Source organism: Dicentrarchus labrax, unplaced genomic scaffold (assembly GCF_905237075.1).
Source record: "Dicentrarchus labrax unplaced genomic scaffold, dlabrax2021, whole genome shotgun sequence".
NCBI lineage: Eukaryota > Metazoa > Chordata > Actinopteri > Moronidae > Dicentrarchus > Dicentrarchus labrax.
Window position 1 is genome coordinate 22,981,163 of NW_026136705.1, and position 20,568 is coordinate 23,001,730.

The 20,568-nt window shown below is 38.9% G+C and overlaps 1 protein-coding gene across 3 annotated transcripts in view; it reads left to right on the forward strand.

The window, feature by feature from the left end:
• Window positions 1-20,568, forward strand: part of stk32a (serine/threonine kinase 32A) — a 64,574-nt gene that overhangs the window by 21,969 nt on the left and 22,037 nt on the right. For all 3 annotated transcript variants that reach the window (XM_051401654.1, XM_051401655.1, XM_051401653.1), the window contains exons 5-6: window positions 627-800; window positions 14,810-14,847. In XM_051401654.1, the coding sequence (XP_051257614.1) occupies window positions 627-800; window positions 14,810-14,847 (212 nt within the window). The remainder of the gene's footprint in view (window positions 1-626; window positions 801-14,809; window positions 14,848-20,568) is intronic.

Here is a 20,568-nt window from a genome sequence, read left to right on the forward strand (position 1 = left end):
TTTATGCTGTCATCAAAAGGTTGATCTGCCTGAGGAGCACGAGGCTGATTCAATTCAATTTGCACTTATCATCCTCTTTTATTGCTGATGAGTCGTGTCTTCAACATTGCAGCAATCCAGAAAGTTAGAAAATCAACCTTCTGCTGTTAGACAACACACAACAAACATTGTTCCAGCATGGGTTCCCCCATCTAAAAAAAACAAAAAACGGTTCTATACTTTTTTTATCTTTTGGGTTCTTGTAACAATGTTTTATGCTAAATCTATGGCTCTTTATTGTGGCTGCTTTTTCCTCTCCTCCTCTCGCCACCTTCTTCCCTTCTCAACCCCCCCCCCGCATCTCCTACCACTTCCACAACTCCATATTTACCTTGCTTCCCTCTCTGCTGACTATGTCTTTCCTCATACCTCATTGTTTCTGTATCTGCTGTTATTTTCACTCCCATATCTGATTCCGTCTATGCCTCCATTATGATTGCATGTCTCTCACTTCCTTTTCTATTCCCTTATATGCATCTACCTATCTCCATATTATTTTGTTTTCCAAATCTCCTTCATCTCCGGCCCATGTCCTTGCTCCTACCTGCCTCCCCTGACTCATCACTCTTGACTGTCTCCCCCTGCAGGTATTCCTTCCAGGATGAGGAGGATATGTTTATGGTGGTGGACTTACTTTTGGGAGGAGACCTGCGCTATCACCTCCAGCAGAACGTCCACTTCTCAGAGAGCACTGTCAAACTCTACATCTGTGAATTGGCCCTGGCCCTGGGATACCTACGCACCAAGCGCATCATACACAGGTGAGGTGTTTTCTTGTATTTTCTTTTCCTGAACTCTTTTTTTTGTAGATCATTGCCGCTTCCAAGGAGGTAATGAACTACACTAACATACAAAAAGGCATACATGCAAACTTACCATATTTAAAGTGAATGGTGGGCTTATTTGCATATCATAGAAGACTGGACAATTGACCTAGGCAGAGGTCTGCAGCCTCCTGTGCCTTTTTAGTTATACTGTAGTTTGTTTTATAACTTTTAACAAGGCAGATAATGGTTTGCTTCCCTCACAAATAAGATGAAGTAAATAGTCTTTGACTGGTTGCCCCATTATTTCTCTTCCTGATACAGTTCTGTCTCTTTCCCTTGTTTTTCAACACAGAGGTTGAGCTTTAAGCACCCCGGTGTTCTTTTCTCCTTGGCTGTCCACTTCCATATTATTTTCTAATATGACTGCTCCACCACTGTGCAGAGAGGTCAAGCTGTCTTGACATGAAGGTTACACCTGACACAACAGTTTACCCTGAGCTGCAGACTATGGCCATCATGAAATGCACCAGTTCTGTCTACGTTGCTGTGTCGATGCCTCATTTAATTTGTAAAATGCAGGTTAAGTGCTTTTTAGGCAGAAATAGCTGCTGCTGTTGCAGAGCCACAGACTTGCATTGGCCAAAAAAGACATGGCTACGGCCCAATATTATTATTTTAAGTTGTTGCTTTGAAAGAGCTTGGGTTATCCTGTTACAGTCATTGATGCTGCCAAAATACATTAATAAATTGAGTGAGGGAAAAGTTAAAAAATGTCCTTTTTCTGAGGCACTAACCCATTGAGATGTTCTAGCTGGAAATACATAATAAATCTTATTTATGTAGGGACAATGCAAATACTGTATGTCAATGTAAGTCCATACATTTTGCAAGACACTACAGGTGATCATGGTCAAAAATTGTTGATTACTTACATTAAAACAATTATTTTCTGTATATCTGTTTCTGTATTATTTACATTTTCATTTGAATATGCAAATTAGGTATTATGTATTGCTAACTTTTAAGGAAATCTACAGATGCAAACAGTGTATTTTTGTGTGGTTTATTTCCACTAGTCTAAAAGAAGACAAAAAGCAAAATAGGCCAAAATCTCAAAATTGATCACATGAAAAAGTGTCTCGCCTTATTTTTGGATAGGAGTGCCACATGCAATATAATTTGGCTCAAAATAAACATTTGCTCATACTGGTAAAAACTAGAATCTGGGTGGAACTGCATTTCTTACTAAATTTGACATGATTTTGTAGGAGGACTTTAGATACAGAAACCTATACTTAGACTGCTGCAACCTAATGTATACTTTTTGCCTTTTAATGACTCTTACAGGACTGTAAGTGCATACATTTTTAGCATGGACAACTAGAGTAGTGATATACTCCTATCTCTGAAACACTGCAATGTCCATATTCCATCCACTGCTGACTTACTCCTCCACTCTGGTGACCGTGGTAAACATAGAAAGAGAAGCTTTCTCAGAGCATGACTAATAGGAAACATCACTGCAACAGAGAACACTCATTTATGAACACCCTCAGATAACAAATTACGGCATTTAACATAAAGCAGACTACTTGCACTTGTCCACACTCTTAAACCTCCACAGAAAAGAGAGAGAGAGAGAGAGAGAGAAAGAAATAAATGGGATAGATTATTAATTTGCTTATTCATTCAGTCCATTGAGGGGTATGAATATTTAAATCATGTTTTCTATTTCAGTGCTAGAGAGGACAGACTTGCCACTAGATGTGCAGGTGTTGGGGGTGTTTGTTTAGACGGAATCAACATCTTTTCAATCTGCATTCATTAGCTTCAAATAGGAAGAGGAGCTGAAAGTAACTCTCAGCTCATCTCTATGGAAATTGAATATATAATTTCCTCCCTCAGATGTGGACGTGATGACTTTGGTACAGTGGGTGAATGAACTTAAAGCCTTCCGAATGTGTTTGCGTGTATGCACCTGTGTATGTGTGTAAATTTAGCATGTACACATTCTCCTTCCGTTGGTCTTTGATGATAATGAGGGGAGTAATGATAATAATGATAATGACATTAATCATATGCAACGTGACGACACAGTCATTATGTTATTTACAAGTTTGGTTGAGACTACCACAGAATATGCTTGGCAGTAGTTTGGTTTAGTATGATGTCTAGATGTCCACATTAGTTAAAGGTGCAATATGTAAGAATTAAGGAGATTTATGAGTTTAAAACATAAACAATCACCAAAAGAATGTGAAGAAATAACCATTTAAAACAAGGGAAACAAGTTTTAGTCCAGTTTAATAATGAAATTTGGATTTTAAGCTTTTTAGCAAGATGTTCAACATGAGCTTTGTAGGCCTATCAGCGTTGCTATTTAAAATGCAGTACTGAATTAATTACATTTCCACTGAGGTCATGGGAACATCAACAGTCTATGATCTTTTGAAGTGCAGACATGTTGTCTTTAAAGTTTACAAAAATCTTAAAATTAATCAAAAACAGAGTAATCTGGAGAAGAGCTGGTTTGTGGTAGAGATAATAACATAAAAGATGGTATCATCTGCATAAAAACTGACAGCAGTGCTCAGTTGGGAAATAAACATTATTTATCTGAAGAATAAATAGCAGGGGGGCAAATATCGACCCTTTATTAACTATTTGGGTACTTCATTTAAAACCACTGGCAACCACTAGAGTCTATAGATTCCTCCAGGATTCTGCAAAGAAGCACAGTGATTTATGACGGATAACAATTCAAAATTAATGGTAATAATTAATTACCATAATTCATAATCAATAGTATGAATAAAAGTTATTAGCCTAGAAATATAAGGATTATTACAAAGGCTTGGTGTGGTCAAGGTCAGGGTTAAGATCTTGGAGGGAGTTCTGTTTCCATCTGTAACTATACTGGGATCCATACAGTAATAACATGACAACACCAGTGACACACCAACAGACATCTTTGTGTTTAGCATTGCTAATTATTTTCAATAATGAGCTCTTGAACTATATGACAAATATGAACAATCTCAAGGGAGTGAGGACAGAGCAGCAATGAGGTTAACAACAGCAGTTTAGCTCATCTTGACAGAGCCAGGATGGAAAATCAACAAGAGGGCAACCTCATCATGGTGATGAAGTATGACGCAAGGTGGAAGTTACTTTAATTCCCCTATGTTGTTAAGTGGAAATGGATTATGCTTGAAACCTGAAAAGCAGGGTAAATCTTGGAAGTGTTAACTTTAAATGTAACTATATCAGTTTGCAAATGTTGGAATGTTGCAAAGTAATACACCAAGATCATTTTGAATTATAATTCAGGTTTATTACAACTTGGGTCTTACTTAATTTTTTTGTCCACCATCTGCTTTGATTATGAAGACATTGTACTCACCAAAGTAATTGCTGAAATCTGGGAACACTCTGGTATCGCAAAATGAAGTTAGACGAGGAAACATGGGCAGTTAGTTGATCAAACAAGTTATAAACAAGTCAGATATTAACTATTATTATTTATTTGGAGAGCACCTGAAATAAGAGTGGTAATCACCCATTTCACGAGAAAACTGTATGCACAGCTACAGCAAACACGGCAGGCCAAACATGAAGCATGCAGTCCGTCTGTCAACTGTGTTCTCACAGATTTATTTTATAGATATTTTGCACTTTTACCAGATCTCCGCAATTAACTTGGTGAGTATGGTGAATTTTACTATTAACGATTGAAATGATAGCCAAAACTATAAAATGATGATGAATAACCCAGGTTGTAATAACCGGAGTTATGCTTGGCTAATGTTTTTGACCAATGTTTTTTGGTTTATGTGTTTAATGAGAAATAAATAAGGAAATTTCAGTCACAGTTTGAGACTTCCCTAAGCAGAAATCCATGTTTTCATAGACACATAAATTCATCACATTACATTCCACCACAGTGGCTCAGTGGTTAACTGTCGCCTTACAGTAGGAGGTCCTGGGTTCAATTCCCGGATGTGTGGAATTTGCATGTTCTCCCTGTCCTAGTACTTAGGAGTGCAGAGAATGATTTTCCCTCTGGGTATCAATAAAGGTTATTTAACTATACTACAGTCTTTACTTGTAGTACTCGTATTTTAAAACCTTTTGCTTACAATATGACCAACCTTTGGGGTGTTAGATATCAGGTCCAACCTAATTCAGGGTCAGTTAGTCTATTTTTTTACCCCCAAGCTCTATGCGGAGTTTGAATTATTAACAACAGAATGAGTCTCAATTAGATGACATCTTCAGAGACTTGATGAGTCTCTCCAAACAAGTGGAAATATAAATGGCAAGTATGTGACAGGGGAAGGGATATACTGCGTCTGTTTACGTAAGTTAACCTCACAGTCTCTTTGACATCAACAACAATAATCTCTGGCTGAATCCTCAAGTGCATTTTGTTACCTCGTGGAATCCTTGTAATGGAAAAACTTGCATGATGTCAGCCAGCAGACGCACTCAATATGCCTCACTGTTTCGTTTAGGGGACACACTGCCCATTAAAGTTGTTAAGAGACTAATTATCTGGTTCTTATTAAACTGACAGAGATGGATGGAGATCCGGCAGTCAGGCCTCAGTTTAAAGTAAAAATTGCCTATGTGCAATACATTCATTTATGTACACTGGTTTGAAGCATCAACTCCAGTCTTTAATACAGACTATCTGTATTTAAACAAGTAACTAACAAATAACTAATTGATTAAGACCAAGAATTTACAAGATACTTCTTCAAGAAGACGGTATAATGACTCATTAAAGGCTAAAACCATATCATGAAAAACCATAATAATAATTGTCTGTGTAGCTGAAGCTGATATGCAGTATTTTGTTCCTCTGTGCCTCAATACTTCTACTTCTAATCTAAAAACATATCAGTGAGACACCATTGTACTGGTTGACATGTACGGTCATGACCATGAACGCGGGCACCGTAGTCTATTTTGACTCAATCCCACATACAATGTCCTGCTGCTGTAAATACTCACTAGAGCTTCAAATGTGTACTAATCCATGGGTGAAAGCTATTTACTCCTGTTTGTGAAGTTTGCTGCAGATGGAACACGTGTATTTGGGGCTGAGTGCCACGAACTGGCTGGGGGAAGTCGGAAAGTAATGAGAGATGGACTAACACATTGTTGGTTTTGGTATTTTGGAAATTGTCCAGTCTATTTATTCAGATTCCTGTTTCTTATCAAATGAACTGAAGCGTACTGAGACCCATCTGTTGCAGCAGCAAGCCTATTTCAGCCAGGAAGGATTCTCTTTTGCAAGCTATGATCTCCTATCGCCATTTCTTCTCCCTATCTCTCTCATGCACACACAAACACACAATATATTTTGCCTTTCCCCTATAATCTCTGTCATTATCACTCCCCCCCCTTTTCCCTCTTGTGCTATTTCCTCAACCTACAGTACTTTTATTTCTTTCCCATGCTCTTCTTTCCATCATCCTCATTTCTTAGTCTTGACAAGTGCAGGAGCCGTCTTTTTCTCTGAGGGAGTGGCACAAAGTAGCTCTGCTTCAAATAATTTATTTGCTCCTTCATCCCCTTCTACTCTAGAGGCCTTTTGCCAAGCTGCCAAAGGGTAATATGGTCTTAATTCGCCTATCTGGTTAATTGAAGGTGAAAGAAAAAAGAATAAAAAGTCTCAGTGGGTCTTCTCATGGATGGTTCTTGAAATAAAGAGATAATATACAGTACTGCAGATTGCGTGGAGGCAGGCTATGTCGTTACTCTTACTCTCCATCAGCTGCTCGAAATGGCGAGCATTTGTCATGTCTTCAAGTGAAGTATTCTTTATTCATGGAGTGTTTTAATGTTTTATTTCCCAGCAGAAGAAGAAAAAGAAAAACCAGGAGGGATGGTAGGGAGGGAGGGGGGGAGAAATTATACACTCATATTTCATAAATACAGATTAAGGTGCCAGCTGGTGCCAGCTCTCCGATTTCCACCACAAAATGGTGAATTGAGCATTATCGTCCTGGAAAATCTCCCCCAGCTCAACCCAGCTCGCAGCAGCAGATTAGCCGATGGGAGGAGGTTTTTTGCGCCCTGAACATGATAGAATGTTTACTAGCTAGTCTGCTCCAAAAACATCGCTAATTGCCTGCTTGTGTATCTAACTCACGTGCTTGCCTGAAGGAGAAAGAAAGAGAGAGACTTTGGCAGAAAGCGATGTATTCAAGCAGTCAGAAAGGCAGACGGGGAGACAGAAAGGAGGAGCTTCGGGCAGAGCTACAGAGTCAAAGAACCAGGCAGAGAGGGTGGAGAGAGCTAACATTTTTTGTAACACTCCCTGAATGTTTCTGACTCAGTGAATTATTCATCACTGGTAATTGTGATGTGAGTTTTGGCCTTGGCTTTTTAGTGCCGACTGACTGCGTACAGTGTCTGCTTGGCACTTTGCGTCTCTCAAAAATCAGATCCAAATTAGACCGGGGACTTGTCAAGCCTGACTTTTGTTAACCAGACACACTCAGTATGTGTTAATGAATAAGGAATGAACATGTCTCAGTCGCTACTGTCAGACGCACACGTTTAACCATGTGCGTAAACATGGCGACACACACACACACACACACACACACACACACACACACTGAATACACCTGTGCTGTTATCACACTTGTCAGAGCTGCTTTTCTTTCACAGAGAGAAGAAAGTGTGAGGGAGAGACACAGCAGTTTGCTGGGGTGGAGCTGTTAGCCTCTGTGGGTCTAGTTGGGCTTTCAATTCACGTTCAAAGGCAACGGCTGTCTGACTCGCTCTTCGATGGCTGGTGGGCGTGGGTACTTAGAACTGAGGGATTCTGACACTGTGTGTATCTGTGAGTGTGAGCATATTTCTATGCACAAACGGTGTATTCCTGTGTCCATGTGTGTTTATGTGTGTATTGCTTGTTTTGAGTGTGTCGTGTAGCTGAGCTGTGGGCTTTCTGGGGCTTCCAGAGCTCCTCCACTCTCCTTTGTGACAGAGAGGGAGAGGCACAGTATCAAACAGCTCTCTGCTTTTATTCTGGAGTGGAGAAGAGAGCTACTAAAGCAGCAGAGCCATGAAAGAGCCACTGATTAAACTGCCTGTAATCTAGGCCAAAAAAACCCCACAGAAACACCAATTTCATTGTAGCATCTACTGATTTAAAAAAAGAAAAATTGAATTAAAAAGTCAAAATCCACTAAATTAAAGATTTTTACATGGCTTAGAAATATCCATGTGTTTTAAATTTTGCCCAAAGCCATACAAAAAGTAAAATACTGTACCTGACATAAAGCAACCAGGGCTGGGAATTTACTCTCAATACTTTTGTACTCTTGGGACGGTCTTAAATGTGTCCATTGCACAGTCCATCAAAAAAAGTAGAGCTGAAACAATTTGTTGATTAAGTGAATAATCGATTGAGAAGTATTTATCTGACTACTATTTTGATAATCGAATGTCTCCTTTGATTAGACCTTTTCTGATTACAATTTTCTTGAGCTGCTTGTTTGGGCAACATTTGACAAGTATATAAAATGTAGTTTTGTGGAAGAAAAAACAAAACAAAACATCTACTTATCTCTCAAAAAGCTAGTTGTTGTAGTAGTGTTGATTTGGAATCATTCATACCGACATTCAGGTATCATATCGGCACTAGTATCAGAAAATACCTTCACCTAAATTCAACGACAGAATGTATCTAAGTTTTTTGGTTGTCAAATGTGATTATTTGTCAGACCATTATATGATTATTCCCTGAAAATCCCCTGGGAGCTCTTACTTCCTCACAGTGTACATCTAATGGGAACAGTCCATATGTGTGCGGACGTGTATGCTTTCATAAGCTCTCTGAATGATTTGAGTGTCACTGTATGGTTGCATGACCGTGTGTGTGTGTGTGTGTGTGTGTGTGTGTGTGTGTGTGTGTGTGTGTGTGTGTGTGTGTATAAGCCTCCGTTCTCAGGTGTGTTGGCTGTTCCAGTATCAGTGCAGTATCGTATGACCAGGTACAGGGTTCCGTTACCCCTCTGCCTCTGATAGCAGGCTGTAATGAGGCCATTAGATCCTGGTAATAGCTTGTAGGGTCAGTCAACCGAGAGAAAAGCCGAGGGGATCAGCTTGCACCGAGCTCTCCAGGCCCTTCGTCTCACTCCTCGCTCAGGAGAGCCCCAAATTTTTTTGCTCCATTCTTCTCTTTTTCTATTGCTTGCTCCACTCCTTTACCCCACTCGCTCAATTTGCTCTTTGTACTCCGTCTTAATTTACCTGTAGTGCCATATATCTCCTCCCCTCTATCACTTTCTAGTCGTCTCATTGGCTCTCCACTTCGTTTTCTCAATTTATTCGCATATATAGCACTATTAGCTGTCTTTCATGTTGACACTTCCTCCTTTCTCTTTATCTTCCTCTGTCTGACTTGTTCAGTTCACCTCCTCCCTCTCAGTCTGGCCTGAATGTTACAAACTATTTCTCCCAATTCATCCCTTTTACCTTTCTCCCACCTCTCCCTCTCTCAGTGTATCTTTATATACTTTATTTTATACAACTACTTTATATCGCATTCCCTTACTTTCGGTTTCTCTTCATAAACAGCTGTCAGGTCAAACGCTTCCATTATCATAATGTTTTCTTCACTTACTGTTGGAAGAAAAAGAAAAATCGGAAAACAGATTCAAAAAAGGAAAATGTGCACTTAAAAGGTGCTCACATGTGCTACTGTATACAGTGAGAAAGAATGACTGATGCTTACAAATTGCTACCTGATAGTTTAGTGATTGGCAGTACATACTGCAGGATCTGGGTTTAGAAAGTGAAGTAATACACTTTGTCCAAATCCAGGCTCCCACACAGTCACACACTCCTACAGGTTTACTTATTCAAGTATTTCCCAACATTATTTTTTCTCCCTGACATTTCATCTGATAGAATAGTGTGACTCTTTCATCTCATCTCGCCTTTTTGTTGTGTCATCTCTGGAAGCATCCCATTCAAAGTGGTAAACACTTGCAGATGGTTGAGGTGTCACCTAGCCAAGCATTCCCGTCTTCACACAGCACTGGTGTGACCGGGGCTCTAACAGACCCATCTGTTTCTCAGCACTAATAGATGCTGCATAGCAGTTATCCAGGCTAAAATACACATGAGAAATATGCAGGTGACAGCGCAAAGTGCCCTCTCAAGTCTTTTCTTTTACTATAGAAATTGACAGTGAGGCATACAGATGAGTTAATTTAAAAACTCCATTTAAATCAGTAACACTGTGCACACGGGTCAAAGACATCATTACATCCAATGCACACTGAATGGAAAAAAAAACTGAAACTATATGAATGGAAAAATGCATAAATGGAATTCCTCACTAAGAAGAATGTAGTTAAATAGGTTAATAATGTTTCTTAATAACTATTGCCAAAATCATAGCCCTCTCATAGCTGTCAGGAACTAATAGTAAACACTAAAGGCTCTAGCTGATTCAAGGAGATTAAATAACCTGTAAATATTAGCACTGCTTTTTCCCTAGACATCATCATGACAGAGCCGTCTGACCCCGTTTTGATCATGACTTTATTTTTGATAGAAAGACTAGTTGGTAATTGCTGAGTAATTATTTCATGTCAGCTTCTATGAAAGGAAGATATAATTGAATCCATGGATCATTAAACTGAATGCAACTGAGAAACTGGGACTATCGATTGTGACTGTTGGAATAGGCTTCATAAGTCTCTGAGGTTTATAAAATACTGACAATTTTAGTGCAAAACCGCTATGTAGACATGGCTGAGCCCATAAGTGTGTCTGAGTCTATTTGCTCTGTTTTGTTTTAAATAAATCTAATTTTTTTTCATCTTGTAACATAATGCTTATATTTATTTAAGATATTAGCATCAAGCTGCCACTGAGTGACAGAGACTACAGTTGTGGCTAATTGTTCTGCAAGTTGACTGAAACAATACTCCAAGATGCCATGTTATTTTAGTAAGATTTAGAGACAAGGGAAATGATTCTGTTAAAAAAAACAAAAAAAAAACATATTTACTTAGAATAGACAGCTTGCGCAGCTTGCCCTGATTGTTTAATGCAACTCCTTGAATCTCTACAATGGAGGCTGGCGAGAGCTAAGTAAGCACAAGCCATAAAGCCTCAATAGCCACATTTACGGGAAACATTTCAGGTTGAAATAAACAAGAATTTTACTTTAAAGAATATCTGAATACTAAATCCACTTTTTTGAGTTATCATTACTGTATACGTATGGTCACTTTACTATCTTTCTGGTCCCAAACGTAAGCCTTAATTGCAACAGCAGTGTTAAACAAAACTAAGAGTTTTAGTCAAATGTACATGCTATTGTTTCAAACCAGTCTGTCTCCAGACCATGGCAGTTTTTTAAAATTTGAAGGGAGCAAAAACAGGTGTTAAGTTGCACTTTAATGTCCACTGTCAGAGGGACAAGTCAGTCATGGTCATCATCATCACCTCTACCTCAACAGCGTGACTGTTACCACACACCACCTCCTAATGAGGCTTTCTGCTTTGCTTTATCTCTTGAGACAGTTGTCTCAGCCCCCCCCCCCCTTGTGCCGTGGCATCAAAATGGCAGCATGGCCTTTAGCTATAAAAGAGGCTTCCTTGCTCTGAATTACAGCCTGCTTTTTTAGCAGCGACACATGCCCCTCCTTTCTCCCCTAGTGCATGGCTTTGAGGCAAATGTCAGCTAATTAAGGGTTACATTGTTGACCTTTCTCACCCCCACCTGGGTCCCCGCGCTATTCAATCCGCCAAAGCACCCAAGAGCCGAGCTCCATGCTACAGGTTGTCCTCATCTCCAAGAGTGCGCACACAGGCTCATACAAAATACAGGTCAGCGTGGCCTTTGATATGCTAAATACTGCTGGGTTCCTACAGGGCAGTAGACTCAATTAGAGGAGACACTCGCTGTCTAACACTGAGGATGCACAGTGAGTTGGCTGTCAGCGGAGACTGCCACAAAGATGATGTGTGTGTGTGTGTGTGCTACAGTGCTACAGTCTCCATACTGTTGTGGTTCAAGAAAATATATGAAGGTCCTCTTGAATGTCCGAGTGTTCTTTTTTTGCTATTGCTGCTACTAATGCCAATTTTGTGCCCTCAAAATCTGCATAATGTATTATTTTATTCCCACAAACCAATAACAGAAGATAATTTAAAGCAACAACACCCCCCTTCCTCCACTTGGTCAAATGTTTTCGATGTCATGGGAGTCACTTACTGAAACCCCCTGCTAGTGCTAGCCTGATTACAAATTGAGTCACATTAAAAACACACACTTGACAATGCTTTGGAATAGCGTCTTGACCTAGCCTCCCTGCTAATGTACAAACAATTGGTACTTCTCAAATGTCTTACTGTAATGTCGATGGCAATATCAGGGTGTGGTAACACTCCAAATGAATGCTGCATTTGATCGTCAAGCACAAACGAAACATTTGAGAAGGGCGCTGAATATTGAATATCGTCTCTTCAGTTCAAAGCATTTTTAGAGCTGTGGGAATACGTTCCAGAGACGAAAGAACAGAGAGAAGCTGAGAACACACTGTACCCTTCCACTCTTTTAGTCTGACGCTACACACATGCATAAAGAAATGGACTGTTCAGATGAAAAAAACAGTCATATGTCTTAGGAGAGGATGGTAATTATGAGTAACTAACACTGTCATTTAACTCTTGAAATTTGTGTGGATGTACATGCAAGCCTGTGTATGTGAGTCGATGTTTCTGTGTGTGAGTGGGCAGTGGTGGGGACTAAATAGATATATAGATATATAGATATAGTGGGTTTTTTTTTAAGTATGTAAGTTCATTTGTTATTAGGACTAGCCTGAGTAGCACAGACAATGTTATGGCTATGCAAGAAAGAGAAAGTTGACAGTGTCAAGGACAGATAAAGATCAGTGAAAATGAGAAGAAAGAAGAGATTAAAGTTGCTTTGAATTTAAATAATTGCCAGTAGGGATGTCATTGGCCACTGAACTGTTCTTTGAAGTGGCTGATTGTCACCAGCGACATTGGTATTGTTACTGATGCTTTTATGTCACTATGTCAGAATTTGGTAATCCAGTCTGTGTTGCTCTGAAATCTTTTCAAATGTATTCTCCCCTCTATTAATTTACCCTTTTATGGTTCCAGTATATTGCAGAGTATTTAATGCACCATCCCTGGTGCGTTACTTTCACGATAAGAAAGGGTGATGAGTATCTACAGCATGAGCAAATGTGTGTAATCAGAAAGACATGAGTAGCTGTATATAAAATGGTAAATGTCACTCAAAAATATAGAAATAAAGTGCACCAAAATGCATTCTGGGATTCTGAAACTACTTCCAAAGATGTTGATTTGCAAAATGTCTGTAAAGAAACTATTTTATTTGTAAAGCAAGCCAATTAATGACAAATTCTATCAAAGTATAAAAGTTGCATTAACAGGAAAATATAGGTTAAATATATGTTTACTGTACCCAGTAAGGTATAGCTATAACTTTGTCTGTGTACAATCTCTGGACAGTAGTTTGAACCTCTTAAGTACTTTCCTGCTTCTAAGAACAGACTGAGCTTCCAGAACAATTTGGAGAAACTGTGCTTCTGGATGCCATTTTAATTTATGTGCCTCAACAAAAAACAAACATCTGCTTGAAAATGGGGAGAATAAAAATCTAAACCACAAAGGATGGTGAGAAACAAGCAGAAGCCTTTAGCAAGAGCCTTAGTCCACACCTGTTCCCCTTCTCAGGTGTCTCAGCTACTCCCACAGCTTAACCTGCTGTCCCTTCCTCCCCCTCAAAAATATTAGATATTCATTTGTTTTTGTCACATGCCTGGTGCCATAGAGTGTCATTTGAAAGTTTTGATCTGGTGTACTACATGTCCATTTTTGTCATTCACTGAAGCAAAATGATTCAGCACAACAAGAGTAACTCAGCCTATTGTAAAATTCACCTTGTGGAAGCTTTTACATCTGATGATCTATGCACACAGTTTTGGGTATTACTCTGACACACAGGGAGTGGCTCGTTCCAAATTCAGTAGTAGAAAAAGTGGTTTGTTTAGAATACGCAGAGGAAGAACTGGGTAATTAATATGAGCAATGTAACCTCCCTGGCAGGGCAGACAAAGAAGAGAGTGCCACCTACAGAAACTCAAACGTCATCAGCAGTACCACCCACACCGTTTTATTTACAGGTAAACTGTGGGAAGTGCGGTCTAGAAACATGAAAACCATACATGTTATTTAAAGATATTCAATTTAGTAGAACTATCGAGCATCTTGTACTACTTTAAAGCACATTTTTAACGATGTATCTCATGGGACTAAATGTGTGATGATGAAATGAGACTGGAGTGACTAATGTTAACAGACCAGAGGTGTTATCTCAGTCTGATACAACTAGTCTGATTTTGATACATTTTGGTGGTGTGTTACATTATTCCTCTGACTGGACGAATGGGGTCACAACAATTGAAAGTTATATCCTTGTATAATCTGCATACATTTTTGAGGCATAATTTTAAGTAAAAAAATTTAATTTTTTTGCCTACCAATAAATAAACAGTTGTCAATACATGATACTTTCTCATCTCTTCATTTTAATACAATGTTGTTAAGAATAGTTAAATAAATAAATAATGCTACATAAATAATGCATCCTGGCATTGGGGGAAAAAAAGGTAATCTTCTTGATACATATCATGAATGGTGTTTAAGGTAATAACAAATTATACTGAACTGCCCTTTTCTGATTCAGGGTTCACATATTTTATTTAACCATTGTTGTCTTAAGATTCTGACTATTCTCCGTAAAGCCAGATCTTGCAAATCCCACTGCTCGTTCTCCAAACAATAGTGTGAATTTGAATTTAAAATGTTAGCACGAAAATGACACAATACATACAATTTGATCCTGATTTTACATACATAAACACAAACTAATCCCACTGTACTGTTTGTGTTTTCTACTCCAGAGACATCAAACCGGACAACATACTACTGGATGAACATGGTAAGATTCCTTTAGTCATATTTCATTCATTCATATGGATGTGAATGGTTGGAATTCAAAGTCAAACTGTGCAATAAGATCAGGTTTCGTAACTGCTTACATATGGTAATAACATTTGACTTGACTCGCATGGTGACCTGACATGACTTAGCGTCCCAAATTCAAGACTTAACTGCTTCTGACTAAGCATTTTAACAAACCTCCAACCTCTGGGATCACTTCTGTACAGATCAAAAGAACCTCATGCCTTATTTTACCAAATGCAACATAGAGAAGGGGTGCACTTCTTTCCTGGAGGGATGTGAAAGGAGTGTGAGGGACAGGGTGATATTCACAATGCCTGCCAACTCTCTGAGGAAAAAATATTGTGCTGAATGATTGATTAGGTCTCATCATAGGCTTTAGTGTCAGTTTCAGTTTAACGCAAATACACGTACACACATGCACGCATATACAGTGAGGAAAGAGACAGAGAGAGCAGCGTGTGTGCGTCAATGTCAGAAGGAGGGAACGATTGGAAATCAAGGTCATGTTGAGAGAGACTGTAAATATCTTCATCAATATGTTAATAAAGAGGTAAATTAAACTCCTTTATAGTATGATCCATCCTGGAAAAATACAGGCTGCCTAAGATAGATATGATAGTACAGTGTGCACATGTACACTACAAGGCCAAAGTATTATAACATTACAAACCTTACACCTTCACGACAAAACCATTGGCATTAATATGCTGAAGGGATTTGCTCCCATTCAAGCGCAAGAGCATTAGTGAAGTCGGCCAGGTGATAAGGCTTGGCTCACATTCGGCGTTCCGGTTCATCTCTCACGTGTTGGATGAGGTTGAGGTCAGGACTATCTGCAGGCTAGTCAAATTCTTCCACATTAAACTGGGAAAACAATTTCTTTTTGGACGTGGCTTTATACACACGACTATACGGTCATGTTAAACAAGAAATAGTATGTTGAAACTCTATAGGAGTTGCCTGGCAACCTCACAGTGACGACAAGAGTCCAGGAACTTACTGCGTCCGGCCAAGAAATAGTCAAGCACGTGGCCCCTCATAAAACAACAATGTGTCCTTCTTACACTTCCGTTTTGTTCATTTGTGAGATTGAGAGGTGCCAGTAGGAGGATTTTGTTACCTTTGGACAGAGCCAGACTATTCATTTCCCAGTTTTCATTCTTTGTGATAAGCTAAGCTAACAAGCTGCTGTATAGACATCCGAGTGGTGTTAACCATTTCATCTAACTCTCTGCGAGAAATTTAATAACCGTATTTTCGCAAATGCTGAACTATTCCCATTACTACACACACTAAACACAAAATGGGTCATGTTCTTATGTCTGATGAAGCATCTGCTTGATATGCATGATAATCTGTTGGGTTATGTACTCAAATTTACTAAACCTAAGAATGTCATGAATAACAAAATGGTTCAAGTAATGACAGTACAGTATTATTGTGAACTAGCACTGAACAAGGATGATGTCGCACATTACCTGAGCAACAGCTGTGCTCTCGTGGCACTGGTTTATAGAATGAAGATACTATTTGTCATCAACATCAGGAGATTTCAGTAAAATTTGAGCACAACAAAAATCATTGGAATACTATATTTATCAGGCACAGAAAAGACTCTCACACTTTGCTGAAAATGTTGGAACATAATCATGTTGTGTATATATGGGCAGATGAAATTGAAATGTATATGCAATACCGTGTGATTTAATACTATTAATGAACCAACTATACTGTAGCATTAAGATTTCCCTGAACTGGAACTATGCAGTCAAGCCCTAACCATGAAAACAGCCTGAGACCAAGTCTGTCCATATATTTTTGTCCATATAGTGTACACATACGCAGACACACACACACACACACACACACACACACACACACACACACACACACACAGACACAAGTCCTTAGATCTCAGAGGGCACTGGACAGCTGCTAAAGGGATCTGACCAGATATGTGGGACGGCAGCCCTGCTGTTGCTACAGGCTTAGAGCAGACAAAGACAGAGAGAGAGAGAGCCACAAGGACAAGACAAGAAGGGGGGAAGTGATGAGCAAACATTTCTGGAAAGAAAGATTTGTCAAAGGAAGAAAAACAGGGTAGACAAAGAGATATGTGCAGAAGAGAGATAAAAAAGGGAGGAGAAAGAGAATGGCAGCATTGTCAGCCTCAGCCTGCTTTCCAACAGGACAACAGACTTTCACCTGTGCTTTCTCTCTCTGTATGTGTGCGTGTCCTTTCGAGCTCAATAAGCACTTCCCTCCTCCTCATGCACTCTACCCCCACTCTGTTTGTCTGTGCAGATCTGTAGTTTACCTCTCCACTAAAGTCTAAAACAACATGACGTATCAGACAACGGGGGAGTAGGGTGTTTTGCTTCTGCACACCATGTCAATTTTGCGAGCTGGAATTGACCCGTTTCTGCCGTGTTCCTTTGGGAGCTTTCAAATGGGGAAAAACAATTTACTCATGCACGTGCTGTGTCACTTTGTTAAATGGCATAGCCTCAGGATGCTGAGAGAAGCTCCAAGAGGGCCGTTGTCTAGGTTGTCCAGTGTGAGAACGCACACATGCTGCAAAGGCAGGGACTACATTAAGGCGATATTGTGAGGAAAACCACATAAACACCCATGGGACTCTTTAGAAATGTACAGTATATGATCTTTTCTCATGTGAAATACCAGATAGGGTTTTCAGGATCAACAAGCAATCTTGATAGCGTCATACATTCAGAAAAGTTATACGACAGAAACAGATCTGATTAGATTATAGTGCATATTTTGTGCACACGTTTGCAACAATCCCTTTTAGCTTAATGAGAAAAACGGTGTGATCTTGGCTACTTTAACTGCTTAGGTGTAGAAATTATATGAATTCAACAGATATAAGACCAGTATATGTCCATAGAAGTAAGTAATGCATTCATCAACCTAATTGATGGCTTCATCTGGCAAAACTGGGAATTAAAGTGATAATTGTCATGAAGATTTAGGAGCTGGTTTATTAAGATATCTAAATCAAATTCCACAATAGTGTACAAACACTAGGGATGTCACGAGAACTGATACTTCGGTGCCAAGTTGATGCCGACATTTTGAAAAGGTGACGTCACATCAGCTGGTGCCTATGTCATTTGTTACCACGTTGTTATCAATCGTTTTAATAGGCTACATCATTAACAACGAGCCCCGTCCACAGCACCTGCTGTTATTAAAACAGGAGAGTGGGTGAAAAAATATGAAACATGAGTTGTGTATTTTGGGCGACATTATGTAGTGAAATAAGTAAATAAGAAAACATCTATTAGAAAATGGGCCACAGCTTTTGTTTTTTGTAATGTTCAAATGTTTTGTGTAGTGTATGTTGAAGTACTTGGAATTTATTATTTTACTTTTGTTTTTTACCGTGGTATCAAATTGGTATAGAGAATTTCACTGGTATTGGGATCGACTACTAAATTCCTATTAAGTACTTATGTCACTGAAAGGTAAATATTGTCCATTGCCAACGAATAAGTGAGAAAACCCTGGAGTCTAGGGCTGCAACAGTATACTAATACCATGGTATAGAGTCTGACTTGGTAAAAGGCTATGCGTAGGGATATAACGTAAGAGTTTCAAGAGGGCTAAACGTCTGCTTTGGCTTCATCACACCTGCTTTGTTAAACGAAATATGAGTATGTTACATAAAACTTATATTCAAATTCATGAGCTCCAGCCCCGAATAGCTGCTGTAAATGGGGGAAAAAAATCGTCCTGGGGGAGCATGCCCCCAGACACCGCTAGGTTTGGGCGAAGCCCTGAATGGCTCCGCCCCTGGTGGTTGTCATCAGTGCTGGGGGTGTTTTGAGGTAGCAGAAAGCAAAGAGAAATTAAAAATAGATATGCAGCCGCGTGACATAACCCCAGGATCAAACCTCGACAGTTGTGGAGGTAATCCCAGTAAAACACGTTAGATAACTAAGCCACCAGGAAACCTGCTGAACCATTGTTCAGCCACCACACATTGCAACGCCCGCAGGCAGGGAACAGTTTGACTGGAGACAAACAGGGGTTAATCTCACATACTGACCATAGCTTTTAGAGGAATAATACCACTCTGAACTTTATGTATTATTTTAAAAGATCAGAGCTCAAGAAATTTGATGTGTATCGCTTCATTTAGTACACACGCTTGATCAGATTGGTGACTGGAGTGAAGTGGCCATCTCACAAAAACTGCATTAGTAGCTTAAAATCCAAATGAAAAACATGCAACAGGAACTGTAATTAGGGCTTAAAAAAACATTAACATTTTAAGCATTGCAACAGCAGTTAGTTAATTAAGAGATGCAATATATGATGTATTAATATCTAATAGATAGATGTATTAAGGCCTCTAAAACAGTTTTGCCAGCATAACATGTCAATAATAGGCTAAACAATAACAAGGACAGAGCATAAAAAGAATGACTTTCTTGAAAATGTAAAAAGAGAAGAAAAATAATTTTCAAGCCAGGCCGGATTGTTATGTAGGTAATCTTAAATCAAAGGCCTATATATTCCTTTCTGTCTCTGCAACAAGCAGACTCCTGCTCCTCACTCTACTACGATGGAGTATTAGGGCCAGACTAAGAAAAAAAAAAAAAATTATTTTTTGGGAAATTACGAAAATAAACTCATAATATTACGAGAATAAAGTCGTAATATTATGCGAATAATGTAATAATAATACAAGAAAAAAGTTGTTTTAATGACAAAAAAGCTTCGATAGAGTTATCAAGATCTGACGAGACCAGCTCAACCAAACAGCAGCCTCAGCCTGAGGCCAGCAGCCGCTGTTTGTCTCAGTTGTACCGTACAGTCAACAGGTAAGATTAATTTCGTCATTAAACAGTTATGACTTTATTCTGGCAATATTATGACTTTATTATCGTAATGTTACGACTTTAATCTCGTAACATTACGACTTTAATCTCGTAACATTACGACTTTATTCTCATTACATTACGACTTTATTCTCGTAACATTACGACTTTAATCTCATAACATTACAACTTATTCTCGTAACATTACGACTTTAATCTCGTAATGTTACGACTTTATTATCGTAGACCTAATATTATGACTTTATTCTCGTAATGTTATGACTTTATTCTCGTAGACCTAATATTATGACTTTATTCTCGTAATATTACGTCTTTATTCTTGTAATATTATGACTTTATTCTCATAATATTATGACTTTATTCTTGTAATATTATGACTTTATTCTCGTAATTTCCACCAAAAAAATATGTTTTTCCCTTAGTATGGCCCTAATACTCCGTCGTACTCTACAAAAAAAAAAGCACTCTGTCAGAGGCATCCGCTTTTTATTTACTCACAACAAACCCCACTAGTGAGGAACCACTGCTTTAGAACATCCATTCAGTGAACCAAGTAATCCATGGACACCACTGTGGTGACAAAGTTATGTTATCAAAAGGCTGTACTGTACATTTTCCATAATACAGATTTTAAAACTGTATCATAGTTAATCTCTTAATGTCTCTCTTACTAATGCCATCTCTCTCTGACTATGCCACGTTTGTGTCCCAAACATCACTGTCGTATCACTGAAGGAACCAGGCTCCACATTACACTTGTCAACTCCATTAGTCAATATTGAAAAAATACATTTGAACTGACCGAGCAAGGATCATCACTGAGCTGT